Below are 16,803 nucleotides of genomic sequence, written 5' to 3' on the forward strand. Positions count from 1 at the left end.
AACATCCACACGATGAAAGGCAGACTCAAACTGGTCACTAAATAATGTGTGAGATGGGGATTTCTTTCTTTTGTTAAAAACAAAAAACAAAACTTACCTGAAAAGCTATCCTTGTCTAAAGCAATGAGGTTTCTGGCTTGATAGATATAGCAGCGTAGGTGGTAAAGGTAGACTCCTAAAAAGAACAGGACAGAGATTACTTCTGAGAAACATACCATTGAGAGCCACTATTTTTCTAGAATATTTGCAGATTGTATAGATTTCAGATAAAAAAAAAAAAAGACATCCAAATCTATTTCCCCACAGTAAAAAGTCTTTACAATGGCAGCAATAGAATCCTACTTTCTGTGATAATAACAACAACATAACAATAATAGTTAATCACCAAAGGCTTTCGCTTCAAATCTACCAGATGCTCCACTGGAGAAGGAGGGACAATCTCCTCCTGTACGAGGAGGATCTGATTTGACAGTACACACACACACACACACACACACACAAATAATAATGAAATAAAAAAAATTAAAAATAGCTAATCATAATAAAAATATTCTATAGAAAACTCAATAAAACAGAAAATTACTCAGCTCATAAACGACTTGATTTGAAGGCATTGCTTGTCATCATAGACTTTCAAAAAAGTTTTCTTTTCATGGTGATTCAATGAAAATTTACAAAGCTAATTTGGCCTTACACTTAACCATTCATACATATTTCATTTTCTGACATTAATTACAATACCCACTTTTCCCACTTCTTCCCTTTGTTCTGGTTTCCATTAACCCTGCTACTCTACCCTGCCTGCCTTCAGGGTTTTATCCTTTGGCAAACGCTGCTTTTATTCCTTGTACAGTTACTTTTTCTGAGAAGTGAGTGTCTCCCTGGTGTTGCTGTTAACCCAACAGGCCTGTCTAGTGTTTGGCTGAAAGTTGAACCACGGGTGAATTTTGTTCCAAATCTGAAGGGTGACCAAAGGTCATGGTCGTGGGGTCTGCGATAGAAAGAATGCTTTTTATAGAGATTCCTAGCAGTAAAGTGGTTAAAAGTGCTTGATTACCAACTGAAAGGGTGCTGTTTCAAACTTACCAGGCAGCAATCTTCCATAAAGACCCTGGTTTTGACGACTCTATGGGGTACTTCTACTAAGTTGGAACTGAACATTGACAACGGGTTTGGTGTGTTTTCTATACTATTTCAGCATGAGATCTGGGAAGCCTTTTCTTTGACATTTTAAAATGTCCACATTCCTTGCCTTTATTATTACTATATAAAAAGACACAATTAGCAAAGCACTACACTTAAGTGCACAGCTTCTCAGAAGCAATATACTAGCATTCATATTTTATCTCTAGTGTTTATTAAGGTATAAGATTTTGGGTAAGTTAATCTTTCTGCTTCTTGGTTTTCTCATCTGTAAAACGGGGACAATGTCAGCACTTGCTTTATAGGATTTTTGTGAGGATTAAACACACTCATAAATACAGTGTATAGCACAGACTTTACCCAGGTATTTACTATTTCTATTCAGGGAAAGTCTGCTTGATTCCAAAACTCCTGAAGGTTATCAATGAATCCAACCTTTAGTTAACTCTTTGAGCCTTCCCCCGCCCACTAACTAAAATAAATAAATTAGGGGTTAACAGGTCAGAATAAATGCATGTTGAACAGACTGTATCTGAACTGGTGATTTGACCACCCTTCATAACAAATGTGAGTTTTAAAACAATTTTTAAAAATCCTTTTCATCAATGATTAATATGAAAGGCACATACTCAAAGATATTTTTATTATGTTTAGGGATTTGAAGAGTTTTCTTGAATAGTCATAGAAATGAAATTTGTAAATAGCTGTTGAAAACTCACTGTCAAAATGGCAGGAAACGATGGGAGTGTTTGCTCCAAACACGGTGGTGGCGCTGTGCCTGTGTTTCTCTAAACTTTTTTCATCACCATCCTCGGACGTGTCTGTGCCCTTGAGGAAGGGACCAAGTCAGTTAACAGTATTTAAAAACAAACAAGGAAGAATTATAAGCAAATGAATAACAACTTTTAAGAGAGATTACACACACACACACACACACACACACACCCATCTAATCATCCTATTTTAAAAAATCAGAGAATCCAGGACAAGAATGACTTCCCTAAGATCACATCATTGTCAAGGGGCAGAGGACAAAGTTAAAACCAGCTCTTCTACCTCAAATCCAGGATAACTAAACTCTGCACTGAAAGAAAAGAAAGCGATAAATAGGATGATTAAAAAGGGGGGAAAGAAAAAGCATTGGAAAAGAAAATAATACAGAGAAGTCAGAGTAAAGAAGCCCCAAAATAGGATAGAAATGGTTCTAGACTACGTCTTGTTTTAGAACTACCGCTGCTATTTCCTTTTGTATCCCTTCCTACTTTCCTCCTTCTTGCCTTCTTCATCGAACATCTATCCATACGAACTGCCTCTAATTTTGTGAACTGTCCTGTTTTCCCTCTTACACATCTGTAGATCTAATTTCCTTGGTTTTAAGGAACCTATGCCTAGAATATTGACAGATCTTACCTGAAATAAGAGTTCTGGAACAGGTGCACTTGGAAAATGTTTTGTGGAATGTATGTTAATGATTTAGAAGGGGTGTGTGTGTGTGTGTTCACACCCCCATACCAATATTATTTGAGCTTTGAATATTTATTACTTACAAGGGCACCTTCAAGCTTGAAGATGGCAGCTGATCCATGTGTTTCTGAAGGAGCCATTTTTCTTCTCCAACGTCTTCGGCGAAAGGTATCAGAACTACGTTGTTTCCAGTGAAATTTCCAACCAATTAAAGAAGCATATTCCCAGCCCTCATGATCTTCAAATTCTGCCATGGCCTAAGACAGAAGGGATGAAACATTCAATGAAGATAATAACATTCCTTACATTGTTAAAGCAGGGTACTCTGGTGGCCTAATGGTAAGAAATTGCACTGCAATCCTGAAGGAACATGGTTCAAATCCACTAGCTGCTCTGTTAGTGGAGGAAGGATGGGCAATCTCTTCCCATATGATTAACAGCCTCTGATAACCTACTGGAGGGCCAGCTATGGATCGGTTCTGACTTGATAGTCATAGTACTCAGTAACAACTTCAACATTGATAGAGCAGGCCATTGGTCAATCAATGAACATACATAGAAAATCTACCCTGTCCCTGGCACTATGCTGGGAGTTAGGGACACAACACAGAACAAACTAGACAAAACTTTGCCTTGATAGAGATAGCATGCTGGGGGCATACAGACAAATAACCAGACAATTACAGTGCTTTGGTGGTGGGCCTGGTCTAGGAGAGATGCCTAATTCAGATCTGCAGGCATGGTAAAACAAGTGGATTCTTTCTAAAATTGCTTTTTATCCTCCCTAGCTCAAAAGAATACTGCTGTTGCTGCATAGCCTTGATTGTATAGGAAGGTGCTGTGAGGTTAGGGGAGAGAAGATGCCAGCCATACCTTTTAAGAGGATTTTTGAGGTGATGAAAAAATGTGAAATGATTCACTACAGATTAGTAAGCAAGCACAAAGAAGTCTGTGCATCCTTCCTTACCGGGCACTCCAACACCGATTGCCATTTCTATCTCATGCTGGAAAAATAACTTCCATCTCTACTGTGACCTCCAGAGCCAACTCAGGGAGCCCTGGTGGGTAGGGAGTCGTGCAGCCAATCCAAAGGCGCCTCTCTGGGATTTTGAATCCACCAGTGAGTGGCTCTGCAGGAGAAAGACAGGCAATCTCCTCCAGTGTGATTTATAGTCCTGGAAAAACCTGCTGGAGGGTCAGCTATGAGTCAGTTTTGACTGATGGCAATGAGTAGTTTTCTTCCACAGGGTGAACTGGGTACTGTTACCATGCTGCCAAAGTAAGTTCCCTGTCTATTATGAGCTATCCAGTAGTTCTCTATGCTTAGCCTCAACATCAGAGGCACCAGGAAGGCTTGTTGAAATACATATTATGGGGCTCCACCTCCGGAGCCAACGGAGGGTCTGGGAGAGGCAGATGGTGCTGAGGAGACCCTCTGAGCAGAGAGTAAGGCCCTTCATTTACCAGTGACTTCTGTACACATAGCCCGGTAAGCGGCACTCTTGGAGCATGGTCTGGGAGGCCAGTAGCCTGGCTCAGTTCTCCCCACAGTCCTCTTACCCTTGCAGTGCTTGAAGCGCTCTGCGTCAAATCTTTCTTGCGTTTTCGGATCAGCCTTCGCCGTCTGTGAGTGTGGTACATCTTCTCTGCCGCCACCCAGGACTTGGGTTTATTATCAGGAGGAATGGTGATTCCATACTCCCAGCCTGGAACAGAGTTCGTATCCAAAAGATATACACTTGTTAGATCGCAAAATCAACTCATGGGTCAGTCACACTCCACCTCTAAACATTCTTTGAGATCCTGACTCCACTGCTCTCTGCGTTTTGCTTTGCAATTCAGTCAAATTGAATTTAGTAACATGCTTTCATTTCCTCTTATAAAAACTTCCTCTGTGGCCACAGGACATAACTTTAGTTTCATTTTTTAAAAATTCATTATAAGAGAGTGGAGCAGTAGTTAAGCACTAGGTTACTAAGCAAAATGTCACAAGTTCAAATGCATCCAATGGCCTCTTTAGAGAAAGACCTGGCACTCGGCTCCCATAAGATTACAGCCTAGAAAAGTCTATGGGGTAGTTTTACTCTGCTGCACAGGGTTACTATGCATGGAAAATGGACTCAGTGACACGTAATAAGGAGAAGAGAAAATGCAGTAAAGAGGCAGTGGGGACAGTGGGGAAGAAAGTGGGCTGTGCAGTCACAAAATGAGTGTTCCCATTCCAGCTCCACTGCGTGGTGTCTACTAAACACTTTACCTACAAGTTACCCAGCCTGCCTGTGGCCCAATTTCCCCCAATTACATGCAAATGTAAATGCAAGTCTTTTTGTAGGATTCTACAAACTGCCCATCAAACTAAAGCATACAAAGCACTCAGACATGCTCAGTGTATAGTAAGTGCTCAGTCAATGCAGCCATTGCCAAGGTCTTAGGGAAGCATCAAGACCGTGAGCGATTTATAACCTAGTTCAAGTCAACTGTGTCAACGCCACGCCTTTTCATGCACTATTCCCTCTTAGAAGAGGAAGCCATGTAAATAATCTGCATGACCGCAGATTCTTGCACTGAGCCACACACATGGGAGTGTCGTGCTCCTAGGGAAGGTAAGGCATGTGGTTAAATTGGAACAAATTAAAAACCCAGCATTTTTAGGTTCTCCTCCTGGATCCCTAACTGGCTGCTTCTTTTTGGGTGCCATAAAGTGTATTTCAACTCACAGAGTATCTTTATGAGAGAGTAGAAGTGCCCCACTGGGCTTCCTAGACCATAATCTTTATGGGAAGGTGGCCTGGTGGCACAGTGGCTGAGCACTCAGTGGCTAATCAGAAGGAAGGAGCTTTGACTTAGCAGCTGCCCTGTAGAAGGATGTGGCAGTCTGCGTCCATTAAGATTAGAGCCTTGGAAGCCCGTCAGGGTAGCTCTGCTCTCTCCTCTAGGGTCACTGGGTGGAATTCACTGGTAATGGGTAATCTTGATGAGAGTGGAATATCAGGTCTTTTCCCTCATGGAGACGCTGGTATGATCCCATCACTGATGAATACCAATCACTGACCTTTCATCTTTTAGTCAAGGGCTTAACAATTCTGCTACTATTAACTCATATTTTCACTCTTAATTGCTCCCCACCCCCCTTGACCCATACAAGCTCTTGCTTTTCTTTCAGAGTCTACTTCTGAAGAGTCACCGGTATTGCCATATGACTGGTGGACATAGACCAACAGGGCCAAGGCCTCACCCTCCCAAAGAATCTCACTTGGTTAATAAAAGACCTGAAGAACACCCAAATCAAACTATAAATGTATAATGTCACCTTTCTCATCCACCGCTCGATTGATATCATAACTCCAGGCGTTGTCTTCCCATTCCCAACCTGGAGGACAAGTCAGCTCACTGGGTGAGGCTGCCTTATCACCATTCTTCAAGGAAAAAGAGAAACAAATGTAATGGTGAGGTATGGCTCCTTCACATAACCACAGCATCTGAATATCAGCTACCACCTGAGAGGTCAATCTTACTCAAGGAAAAATACTCATCTTTACACAATTCCTGTATAAAAATTGCTGTTAGGTGCCATCATGTTGACTTTGACCCACAGTGAATCTATGAACAACCTTGGTTTGAACCTTGTCCTGTCCTGCACCATTCTCATGAACTCTGATGCCTGTTCAAACCCATTTTACAGTCACTGTGCCAGTCACATTAAGTTGAACCACATAAAAGTGTTGATTTTGTAAGTAAAAAATGGTCAAAAGCCAGCAAATTTATATGGTTCCAGTTACATGTTATGAAATGGCACAATTGTGCATGAGAGGTCATATGAGAAGAACCCATCAGAGAATGGACAAAACTTGAAAGTCACTTGTTTCCTTCCAAGTCCTGGAAAATGTGACAAGATGTTCATGAGGCTAATCATGTCAGATTGAGCAGCACATATGTGAAATATCAGCTCAGTAGACACAGTGCATAAAAAACTAATGAGTAAGGGAGCCCTGGTGGTCTAGTGGCAAGAAGGTGCACTGCTATCCCAGAGGTACGTGGTTCGAATCCATCAGATGCTCTGCTGGAGAAGGAAGGGCAATCTCCTTCTGTACCAGTCAGATCCAATTTGATGGTACACACAAAAAAATAATAAAAAAATTTAAAATAAACACCAAAAAGCCCCCCTAATGAGTAGTTAAGGGTATGATCAAAAGTTTCCTAGTAAATGGAAAAAAAAAGACTTTTGTTCTCTGAAATATGTCAAAACCCTAACTCCTAAGCCTATGAATGTGACTCTGTTAGGGAACCAAGTTTTCAGGGTGGTGAGTGTCTAGGCCCACAGCCAAAAAAAAAAAAAAAATTAAAAAAATTTAAATGTGAGCATTTCATTTGTTATTGTAATTTTTTAAATTAGCTACATAAAAAAATGCTTATTACTGCTAAGAAGCTCTCGTGGTGTAGTCTGTAGTGTGTTGCTCACATGGTAACCAAATGCTACCCATCTCTGAGAGTTTGCACTCACCAGATCTTCCAAGGCAGTCTCTTTCTGTTAGGACTTGCAGCCTCAGAAACCCAGGGGCATGTGATCATGAGGTGGAATGAACTCGATGGCTATGAGTGAATCTGACTTTTAGAGGCATATATATTCCAAGCATTAGCATTTAAGCACATCAAGTCAAATAAGTACAATTTGTTTTCTACAAGCTCAACTCAACTAACTGCCGGGGAGTCCGTTTTGACTCATAGCTGGCCCTTCACTGGGATTCTGAGGCTGTAAATCCCAATGGGAGAAGACTTCTCATCTTTCTCCCACAGAAGCTGCTGGTGGATTCGAACCACAGGAGATGCACAGCCTGTTAGTAACACTCTAAGACTTGGGTGGCTTAGGTTATAAGTGTGAGATTATTCAGAAAATAAGATGAAACAAAAGATAAGGGAAAGCCAGGCTCTTGGTTGGTGGATTCCCACTAGAGCCTTGTTTTCCTGGATAATGCGCATCTCTTGTCTGAAACTGGCCACTCACAGCGTCAGTGTAGGTGTCCTCGGCTGCCTTCCATTCGCCTCCGGGGTAGCGACTCTCGTTCTGGTACACTTCATCGGTGAACTCCGTGTGACCGGCGTCTGCCTCGGTCAGCAAACTGAGGACAAGGGCTCGTGTTACCCAAAGAGAAATGGTAACCAACAATCCCAGCTATTTTTGATGGCTGGGAAACATCTACATACACCCTGGGAGTGGTACCAGTTTCCTCCTCACTTTACCCCTTTTGATTCTCCACCCCAAACTTCGCTTTGTACTAATAGATTGTGACAGTCCTTTGAAGAAAAGGCCTGCTGGAACAATGAAACCCAAATTACAGAGAACTCTTCAAATTAGCAAGGTTGGTCCTTCTCAGTCATTAGGGTGGGGACTGGGAAAACAGTGCTGTGGGCAGCTTCTTACAAGGACCACAGAGATCAAGTTCCATATTTCTGTTTTAATTCAGAGCTGTTCCTTTTTTTCCCCCTCAGCAAAACTCTTGGCTAACAGTTCAAAAGATCAGAGAGTCATCCCCCATCATCCCCCCAACTTTTTCAAATGGACTGGAGACAGTCTCAAGTGGCCCAGTGTGGAAATTTTGACTCATGGCTTGTTTGGTCTACGTAACACAAACTGAACGGTGGAGTTATATTTTCTGGATAGTGCCCAGGTAGACGGCCAAACCAGGTCATTTAAGACTCCCAAACTCCATCTGGACATTGAGAAATCTATAATGACTCTCTTCTAGGCCAATATTCCTCTTGCATTTTGGAACTATTTGGACAATTCACAGGGAAAAGGACAGAGGTTCCAACTTTGACTTAAGTCTTCTGCCAGATAATGTGAAGTCACTCATGTGAAGTTCCTATCTCTTTCACCATCTCTACATCTTTCCCTTGCTATATCTGCCCCTAGAATCAAGTACCGAAAAGGCATCAGAAAACAAACTCCTAGCCACTTGTAGAAATTGGACTCATTCGTCACCACTCTGGGCCCCCAAGAAAGGGTCCCATCCAAGGCTGACTTGACTTTCTGCTTTTCAGGCCCCAGTTCTTTCTAACTGGTCCCTGTCCTCACTTACTTTCCTTCCCTCTGGCCAAGTCAAAATCATTTTTATTTCATTTTACCAACCCAGCTTGTCCAAAGCAAGTTCTTGTGTATTAAAATAAATTATGAAACACAACAACAAGCCAAATATTTTTACTTCCCTTTCTATCCAGTTCCTCTGTGATAAAGGAAACATACATTGACAGAGGAACCAAACTTGAGTTTGTGACCTTAAGATTCACTTTCACATTCTTGTTTGCTTCAAACTCCAGGGCACTTAGCTGGAAAAAGAGAGAACTCTCAGGTACTATGTTGTTTGACCTCTAAGAAACCAACAAGCAGCCATCAGTCTATTTTCCCCTTGATTCCAGAGGAAATATGCCTGCTCCCTCTACTGTCTTTTTAAAGAAATGTTTTAATTGAAATGTAATCCATGTATTAAACAATGCTCCATTTAAAGCATATCTACTATTTGTATTTCTTGCATCAAAGTGGCAAGTGCTGGTTTGGGAATCATTCTCAGCATTGAAGCTGACAGTGCTGGTTTTGAAACCTAAACCTAGACTGGGGCTACAGCCTTAGCTGCATGCCACTGGACAAGTTATTTAATCTCTCTCAGTCTCTCAGTCTCAGTTTCCTCATCAGTAGAGTGGACACAATGCTGTTACCTGTTGGGAGATAACCCCATGGCTCTATTGCATTTCTGTACACCTTGAAGCCGAGACAATGAACTAGCTTTGTTATGGACTATTTTTGGAAAGATATTTCTATAAGAAAGAGCTTTGGAAGACACAGATAGTATCTCCTCCAGAGCAAAAGGCTGGCATGCTACTGCTTATTGTAAAAGGTTTGGGTTCCTCAAGCTAGAGATTCCCCTCCTTTAACTAGGACCCTTGAATGTGTAGGCATCATGTGGTGTCTTCTTGTTGCCCTGTGGGAATTGGGGTCCAGGGAACTATAACAAATCACTGTGACCAAGATAACACTTTGTCCCTGACCCAGGAGTCTCATGTCTTCTGCCAGCACCTATCACACACACTATGGCAGACTAGCTTGTTAGCTTGCAAGTAGGGTAAAATCTCAGACCCACAGAATTCTTGACATAATTCTTGCAGGATTGTTGTCAAGATTAAATTAAGATGGTACACAGCTGCTTAGTACACAGAACTTAGTACATTAGCACATAAATTCCCAGCAAATCTAAGGACTCTTTTAAAAAAATTTCTCTTTTATATTGTAGTTCTCACTCAATGGTACACAACATCGGTTTGTTTACAAAGATTGTATCTATTGCGTCTCACACTATTTTTCATTCACATTGTATTTCACACAACCATTCCCATTACAAGGCACTGGTGATATCTTTCAATTTTCTGACATTTTCTAAGGGCTTATTTCTGCTCAGTGAAAGTTCTTTAAATATGATAAGACATTTAGCAATTTCTAGGGAAAGGTTTCATGGTAATAATTTTCCTCTTAGAAAACTTACCTTCTTTCAGGATCAACCATCCAGTCTCCTTCCCATTCCCAGCCTTTTGGAGGCAAGAAGAATTCTCTCTTAAGCTTTATTTTTCCTGTGACATCAGAGAATTTATGACGACCCACAAGTCCGGAAGTGCCCCATTTTCCAAACATGAGAGCTTGGTTCTCATACTATTTAAACAGAAATGGAAGACATATTATTAGGCAGCAAGAACTTAAGCCAGAGCATCAATATTTGAGTCCATCTGAGATGTCTGAGGGAGCTTTGGTGGCTTAGCGGTTAAACAGTTGTGTTACCATCTCCAAAGCATGCAGTTTGAATGAACCAGCTGTTTCTTGGGAGAAAAATGAGCATTATCTCCCTGTGTGATTTATAGCCTCTGAAAACCCATTGGAGGGTCAGATATGAGTCTGTTCTGACTCAATGGTACATAACAACAACAAGAAGGTGTAGGCCAGACAACAACTGAAAATAAAAAGCTTTCTACTTGGGAGATAGACACCTAACTTGGGCTGCATAGATTATGTGACTTTGCATAAAGCGTTCACCTTGTCCCAAGTCTTAGTGTTCTGTCTACAAACTGAGGATAATACCACCTCTTAAAATATTGTTCTAGAGCTCAGCACACAAATGATTGTAAATGTGCATTCCAAACAATGATATAATATGTTTATGTTTGGGAATATACCATTAAGTTGGAACCAACCCATAGCTGACCCTCCAACAGGTTTTCAGAGGCAGTAAGTTACACAGGAGGAGACTGCCCATCTTTTTTCTGTGGAGGAGTTGGTGGATCCAAGCCACATGCTTTTGGGTTGGTAGCACAGCTTTTTACCACTATGACATTTTCTATGCGTCCAAATGTTCTCCAGACCCAATTTTTAAAAAAGCTTTCAAAAGTCTTTGTGAACATTCAGGCTTTGAAAAGATTATTTGTAAATCTACAGATTGGGACCTTGGATACCTTTCCTTACAGAAGCAATAATTACGAAGAGCTCAAGAACTTTCTATAGGGAGCTCTGGTAAATAAGCTCTGGTTAGCTCTCGTGGTAAGGAGCTGCACTGCCATCCCAAAGGCACGCAGTTTGAATCCTCCAGCTGCTCTATGAGAGAGATGGGTAATCTCCTGTCATGTGATTAAATTGCTTCTGGCAATCTGCTGGAGGGTCAGCTATGAGTTGGTTCCAACTCTATGGTACACAACAACAACAAAGTCTTCTATTAACAGGTAAAGAATTAGTGAAGTTTTCATTATTGTCGTTAATGATGGAATCAAGCACCCTCATGGCATTTACAGCTTGTTAGAACCTGAGAAACCAAGGTTGGACAAAACTACTGAAATGAGTGGAGAATCTCCTTATAGAAGATGTAATGTGAACTTTGTTCTGTGCATGGAGGTCTTGGGAAATGAAGCAGAATGGAAGGAAGTTCTGTTGAGACTGACTCCTCAGTTCTCCTTGCTCAAGTGTAGCTTCAGCCAGAGTTCAAGGGCAGGTGGATACCGGCAGGAATGCAATAGGATGCCTGAGCCCCAGTGCTTCTCCTACACTGCTCGGCAGCTGGATCCCAAAATGCAGGTCCTTTGGGGTGCTTCAGTGACCCCCAGCACATACTCTGTTTAGCTCCATCAACACTCCCCGCCTTTCACTGCAATGACTGACACGCTTTTGTCTGCCTTCCAAATGTTCCGTTGTTTCTCAAAGGGTGACCCACTGTTGGCCCAGATCCCTTAACTCAGTCTAGATAATCCAAATTTCTGGGGACAGCTTGGAAGTAGATATGTTTAAAAAGGAACTAATTTTACCTCATTAATAGATTTTTGAGGTCCTGGAGCCATAGCTTCTAATCACCTGACACACATGTAACCAGCACTTTTAAAAAGCCTGGATCAAGGTTATTAATCTATATTCTAGTGTAAGAACATTTTGCATCCAAAAATTTATTTTCTTAGTACTTATAAGCCTGTTACCTAATAGTAAAGTGCCCCAAAATGTCTGATCAAGGATAATACATGTTGGAAAAGCCCTGGTAAGCCTCAGGAACAGACACAGAGTTGAAATGCATGGGACAATAATGTAAAATAATTCTCACCTGTCCTGCAGGATTTCCCAACAGTCCCCGCTCCAAAAAAAAAAAGAGGTCTGGATGTTGGGTAGGTGGGTGGGGAGATAGATAAATTCTATTATGTATTTACTTATTCATTCAACAATTATTTATTAGGACTCACTCTGTTCCTCTAAGAGTACTGAATATTCCATAAGCTGCCAAAAGATCAAGCAGACATGTCTGGGAGAAGGTGCAGCCGGAGTGCTCCTTGGAGGCAAAGATGATGAAGCTTCACCTCATATACTTTGGGCATGCTGCTAGGAGAGGGTATTCCTTAGAGAGGGACATCGTGCTTGGGAAGGTCAGCAAAAGAGAGTAAAACCATCAACCAGGTGGACTGACATGGTAACTCCACAAATAGGCTTGGCTATGTCAGAGATTGTGAGGACGGTACAGGATAGGACAGGGTTCAGACGTGTTGTTCATAGGTTCTCCATGTGTGGTACTCAACTCAAAGGCACCGAACAATAACAATTCTGTGCCTGGCACTACGAAATGAATAATATTTTTTTTTAAATGGATATATGTTTTCACACTTAGCAAAGAGAACAAAAGTACAATCCTGACCCAGCTGATAGGGATGGTGTTGGCTAATGATAGGTTAGCCAGAATGGACATAGACTTCTCGCCTCTTATTTGTACTTCAAGGTCCAGCTGCAGAGGATAATTTACCTGGACATTTTCTGAAGAGACTTCCTGAATGTATCTAGTAAATATGGATCAGTAAGTAATTTGAGTTAAAAATAGTCTCATAAGAATACAAATCAAAAATATCTCTGATTTTGATTTAGAAGTTTTCAAAACTTCTTTTCACTGGTTCAATGTAATGAGACTTTCAGGACGTTCTTTTTTGCTCTTGTTGTTAGGTGCCATAGAGTTGACTACGACTCATAGCACGCTTATGAACAGATCTGAACATTCGGCCAGCCTGCTCCATTCTCATGATGTCTGACATGTGTGAGCCTATTGTAACAGTCACTGTGTTAATTCACATCTGTGAGGGTCATCCTTTCTTTCACTGGCCCTCTCCGATTTAAATTCAAGGAAGTTTTCATAAATTATCTCTATCTTTGCTCTTGGACAAGCTCATCTGAGGCTCCACGCTAATGAGAAATGGCATCTTTAAACCATGTCTGTGGTTTAGACACCCTCTTGCCCCTCGTTTCAAGGTCTGGAGCTCTTGAGTAACTCTTTTGCTGGGTGGTTTTATGTGTTACCACCACCACCACTCACTGCCACTTGGTTGGTTCTGACTCATAGGACAGATTAGAATTGCTCCATAGGATTTTCCAAGACTGCAAATCTTCACTGCAGCTGACAGTCTCAGTTTGTTTCCTGGGAGCAGCTGATGGGCCTGAATCATTGACCTACTGGTTAGCAGTCAAATGTCCTAGTCACAACACTACAGAGCTCCCATGCATGTGTGCACAGTTGTTGTTGATTGTCTTCAAGTCGAGGTCAACTTAGCGACCCTATAAACAAAAGGCCTGAAGCCCCTCTACAACTATCAACATTTATCGAAGTTCAGAGAGTTTCCAGAGGCATGTTGTTTAGGAAGTGGATGCCGCTCCTGTGTGCACATGGATGTAAAATGACGGGCTCTCTGTTTGGTGGTTTTAAATGCTGAGGGCTGGGAAAGCACCTCTTTTATAGTATTCCTGGTGAAGCTGTAGATTTCAATCTTTCAGCACTACAACGCAGTGAGTGATATGGCCGGTGAGGGCCAGTGATGACAGCAGAACCTCAAGACAATCTTTCCCCATTCTTTCAGGCTGAGATTCCTTGGGTGGGATTTTAGATGGTGGGAATGATGGAGGATGGTGTTTTGATTTATGAACATGTGCCCCAAAGATGAAAAGTCAAAGCCTCCCCCCAGAGTGGAAGCAATAGTGAGGGCAGCGAGCATACCATTTCAGCAAAGACAGTGAAGTTTCCTTCTGCGAAGCTATTGAACTTCTTCTCAAGAGCACTTAAGCCCAGCCAGATATTAACACGCAATTCCACGGGCACCTTTGGCCCGTTGTTTTTCTCCTGTGGATACTGTGAGATACAAAATGACATGTTATACTGGGTGCAGCACAGCCCGTGATAATAAGTTAAAGCCAAAAGCAAACGGAAAATCTAAGCCTTGTTCTTATTCCATGTTTGCTTACTTAAAAAAAAAGAAAGAAAATCTACGTTTGCTTACTTAAAGTATTTCCAAATGACCCCAAGGAAAGATTAAACTAACAGCTAAAGCAGGAATTTTCAAAGTCTTGTCCATAGGTCAACACCTGTGAGTCCTTGGAAACTTTTTAAGAGGTTCACGAGGCCAAAAGTATTTTCATAATAACACTAAGATGTTACATGTGTTTTCACAGCATTTCCATTTGCACTGTTACTGCTAACCAGAGGTGGATAAAACTCCCAGCAGGCAGGGGTTGGCTCTGACTCAGGTCATCCTCTTCCAGAATGGAACACAGCCCAGTGCTGTACCATCCTCCCAAACTCTGTTGTGCGTGAGCTCATCAGACCCCGCAGTGATGCCAAATTGTCCCAGTAGTAACTGTGTTCTTTACCCCTCACGCTCTCAGGAAAAATCAAACCAAATCCTAAATGCCAGTTTTACTTAAGAATGCGCTTGAAGAAGCTGTAAAAATGATCAGTCTTATTAAAAGTAGTCTTTATATTTTGTGTGGTGGTATGGGAAATCCACACAAACCATTCTGAGTGCATTTCGGAGTATAAGATGGTTGTGAGGAAATACTCTGGGGCAACTGTTTGAGCTGTGAATGGAACTAGTGGTGTTGTTTGAATAGAATACCATTTTTACTTGAAACTGTGATTGACAGCAAATATGGTTATTGAGAGCATAGGGCAGAATTTTCTCGAATATAAGTTGAGCTTGTTACCTCACACACTCCCCCCAACCAAACCAAATAAAAAAAACCCCACCTAACTGACAGAATTTTTTACAAATGATAATATTTAAGCTTCCAAGTGAAAAATTAGAATTCTGGAAAACATGATAAAGAACCAGCCAGTGTTTCAATAGATAAAGACATTTCTACTAAGGTAGCTAGTGAATTTTACAAAAGGGATTTCAAAAATGCATATTGTATATTCAGATATCAACATTAGGAAGATTAGTATAAAATGATGAACGACTATCCCCCAAATGATCAAGCTTGTTATTCCAAAATAACAAATGCGGACAAGAGCTATTCATAGTGAATGATAGACGAATGGATTTTTTAAAAAATTATGATGATACAAGTACCAGGGGGTTTTAATGTAGCAATATGAAAAGTTCACTGATAGGGCTTCAGATTCTACATTAAAAAGCTACTCCCTGTTGAACTTGGTGGCGCAGCAAAGATGAGCAGCCACAATTTTCTGAAAGTTATTAAAATAACTTTTTCCAGCCACTTATTTACAGCAGGCTACATTCTCTTTGATATATTTCAACAAATAAACTCATTGCAGCCAATTAAACGCAGAAGCATATATGAAAATCCAGTTATCTTCCATCAAACCAGACATTACAGGGTTTGTAAAATTGTAAAAAACAGAATCATTTTGCTCAATTATTTTTAAAAACAAAATATATCTATTTTATAAATACATCATTTATGAGCTCATGTAATAGGCTTATTATTGTTATTTTTTTAAATGAACAAAAAAAAAGAGTATTTTGCCTTCTACCATAATTAATGTTGATAGATATAACCAACAAAGGCAAAGCACTCTGGTGTTCTCAATCGTTTTTAAGACCACAAAGAGCCATTGAATTAAAGCAATGGCTTTGTAAACTGGATAATGAGAACATTAACAGAACCCAAGGAATAAACAAAACATTATCTAGAAAGTATTTTGCTGTCATTACAGTATAAAATCAAAATATGACTTTAATCTTCTCTCCCACCCTTTGTGAAGTTTTATTCCTTAATCAGTTTGCTTCACCCACCACTGAGAGGGCCAATTATAACTGTGTTTAAGTGAAATGTATTCTACTTAGAGCTACTTGAAAGGAGACACTCACGCTGATTCTGTTCCCACCCTCCTGATTGAAGAGCAAAGAGGACATATATTAAAAGTTAGCAGAGAGCCTTGTTTCAAGATAAAGACTGCATGCTAACTCTGCTTTTCTTCATCTCATCTCATTCTTTACTTGTCTCTCTCACATCTGAAAGCTGTAAGAACTTGGTTTGAGATCCTTGAGAGGGAAGCCAGACATACTGACGGAACATGCTGATGTCTCTGTCCTAGCCCCTTGGGTCTTCCATATACATACACAAAGGGGAGATCCTGGTGTGACCATGGTTCAGGGAAGCTTCTGAAACACGCCAAAACTTGGATGCATACATGATGAGCATGCTCGATGGGAAGGTCAGAAGCTTTCACCAAACATTCTAGACCTCTTTCGAACTTTTCAACTGGAGGAACACTTAGGCTAGGTCCACAGAGACCCTCCATATAATCGTCTGTCTTTCCCCACCTCTCCTTCCTGAACATTCACAGGAATGAAGAGAAAGGTACTATTTTGGATGAGACATGACAAATAACAAGAACGTTCATGGAAGAA

The 16,803-nt window shown here is 40.9% G+C and overlaps 1 protein-coding gene across 1 annotated transcript in view; it reads right to left on the reverse strand.

The window, feature by feature from the left end:
• MYOF (myoferlin) overlaps nucleotides 1–16,803 on the reverse strand; it is a 189,817-nt gene that overhangs the window by 52,297 nt on the left and 120,717 nt on the right. The window contains exons 25-32 of the mRNA XM_006880352.1: nucleotides 14,148–14,279; nucleotides 10,140–10,303; nucleotides 7,610–7,724; nucleotides 5,918–6,023; nucleotides 4,168–4,313; nucleotides 2,691–2,864; nucleotides 1,863–1,971; nucleotides 98–175 (exon numbers count right to left, since the gene is read on the reverse strand). Coding sequence (XP_006880414.1) covers nucleotides 98–175; nucleotides 1,863–1,971; nucleotides 2,691–2,864; nucleotides 4,168–4,313; nucleotides 5,918–6,023; nucleotides 7,610–7,724; nucleotides 10,140–10,303; nucleotides 14,148–14,279 — 1,024 coding nt within the window. The remainder of the gene's footprint in view (nucleotides 1–97; nucleotides 176–1,862; nucleotides 1,972–2,690; nucleotides 2,865–4,167; nucleotides 4,314–5,917; nucleotides 6,024–7,609; nucleotides 7,725–10,139; nucleotides 10,304–14,147; nucleotides 14,280–16,803) is intronic.

The sequence above is a fragment of the Elephantulus edwardii genome, unplaced genomic scaffold, assembly GCF_000299155.1.
Source record: "Elephantulus edwardii isolate Elephantulus edwardi_28Jun2011 unplaced genomic scaffold, EleEdw1.0 scaffold00007, whole genome shotgun sequence".
In the NCBI taxonomy this organism is placed as follows: domain Eukaryota; kingdom Metazoa; phylum Chordata; class Mammalia; order Macroscelidea; family Macroscelididae; genus Elephantulus; species Elephantulus edwardii.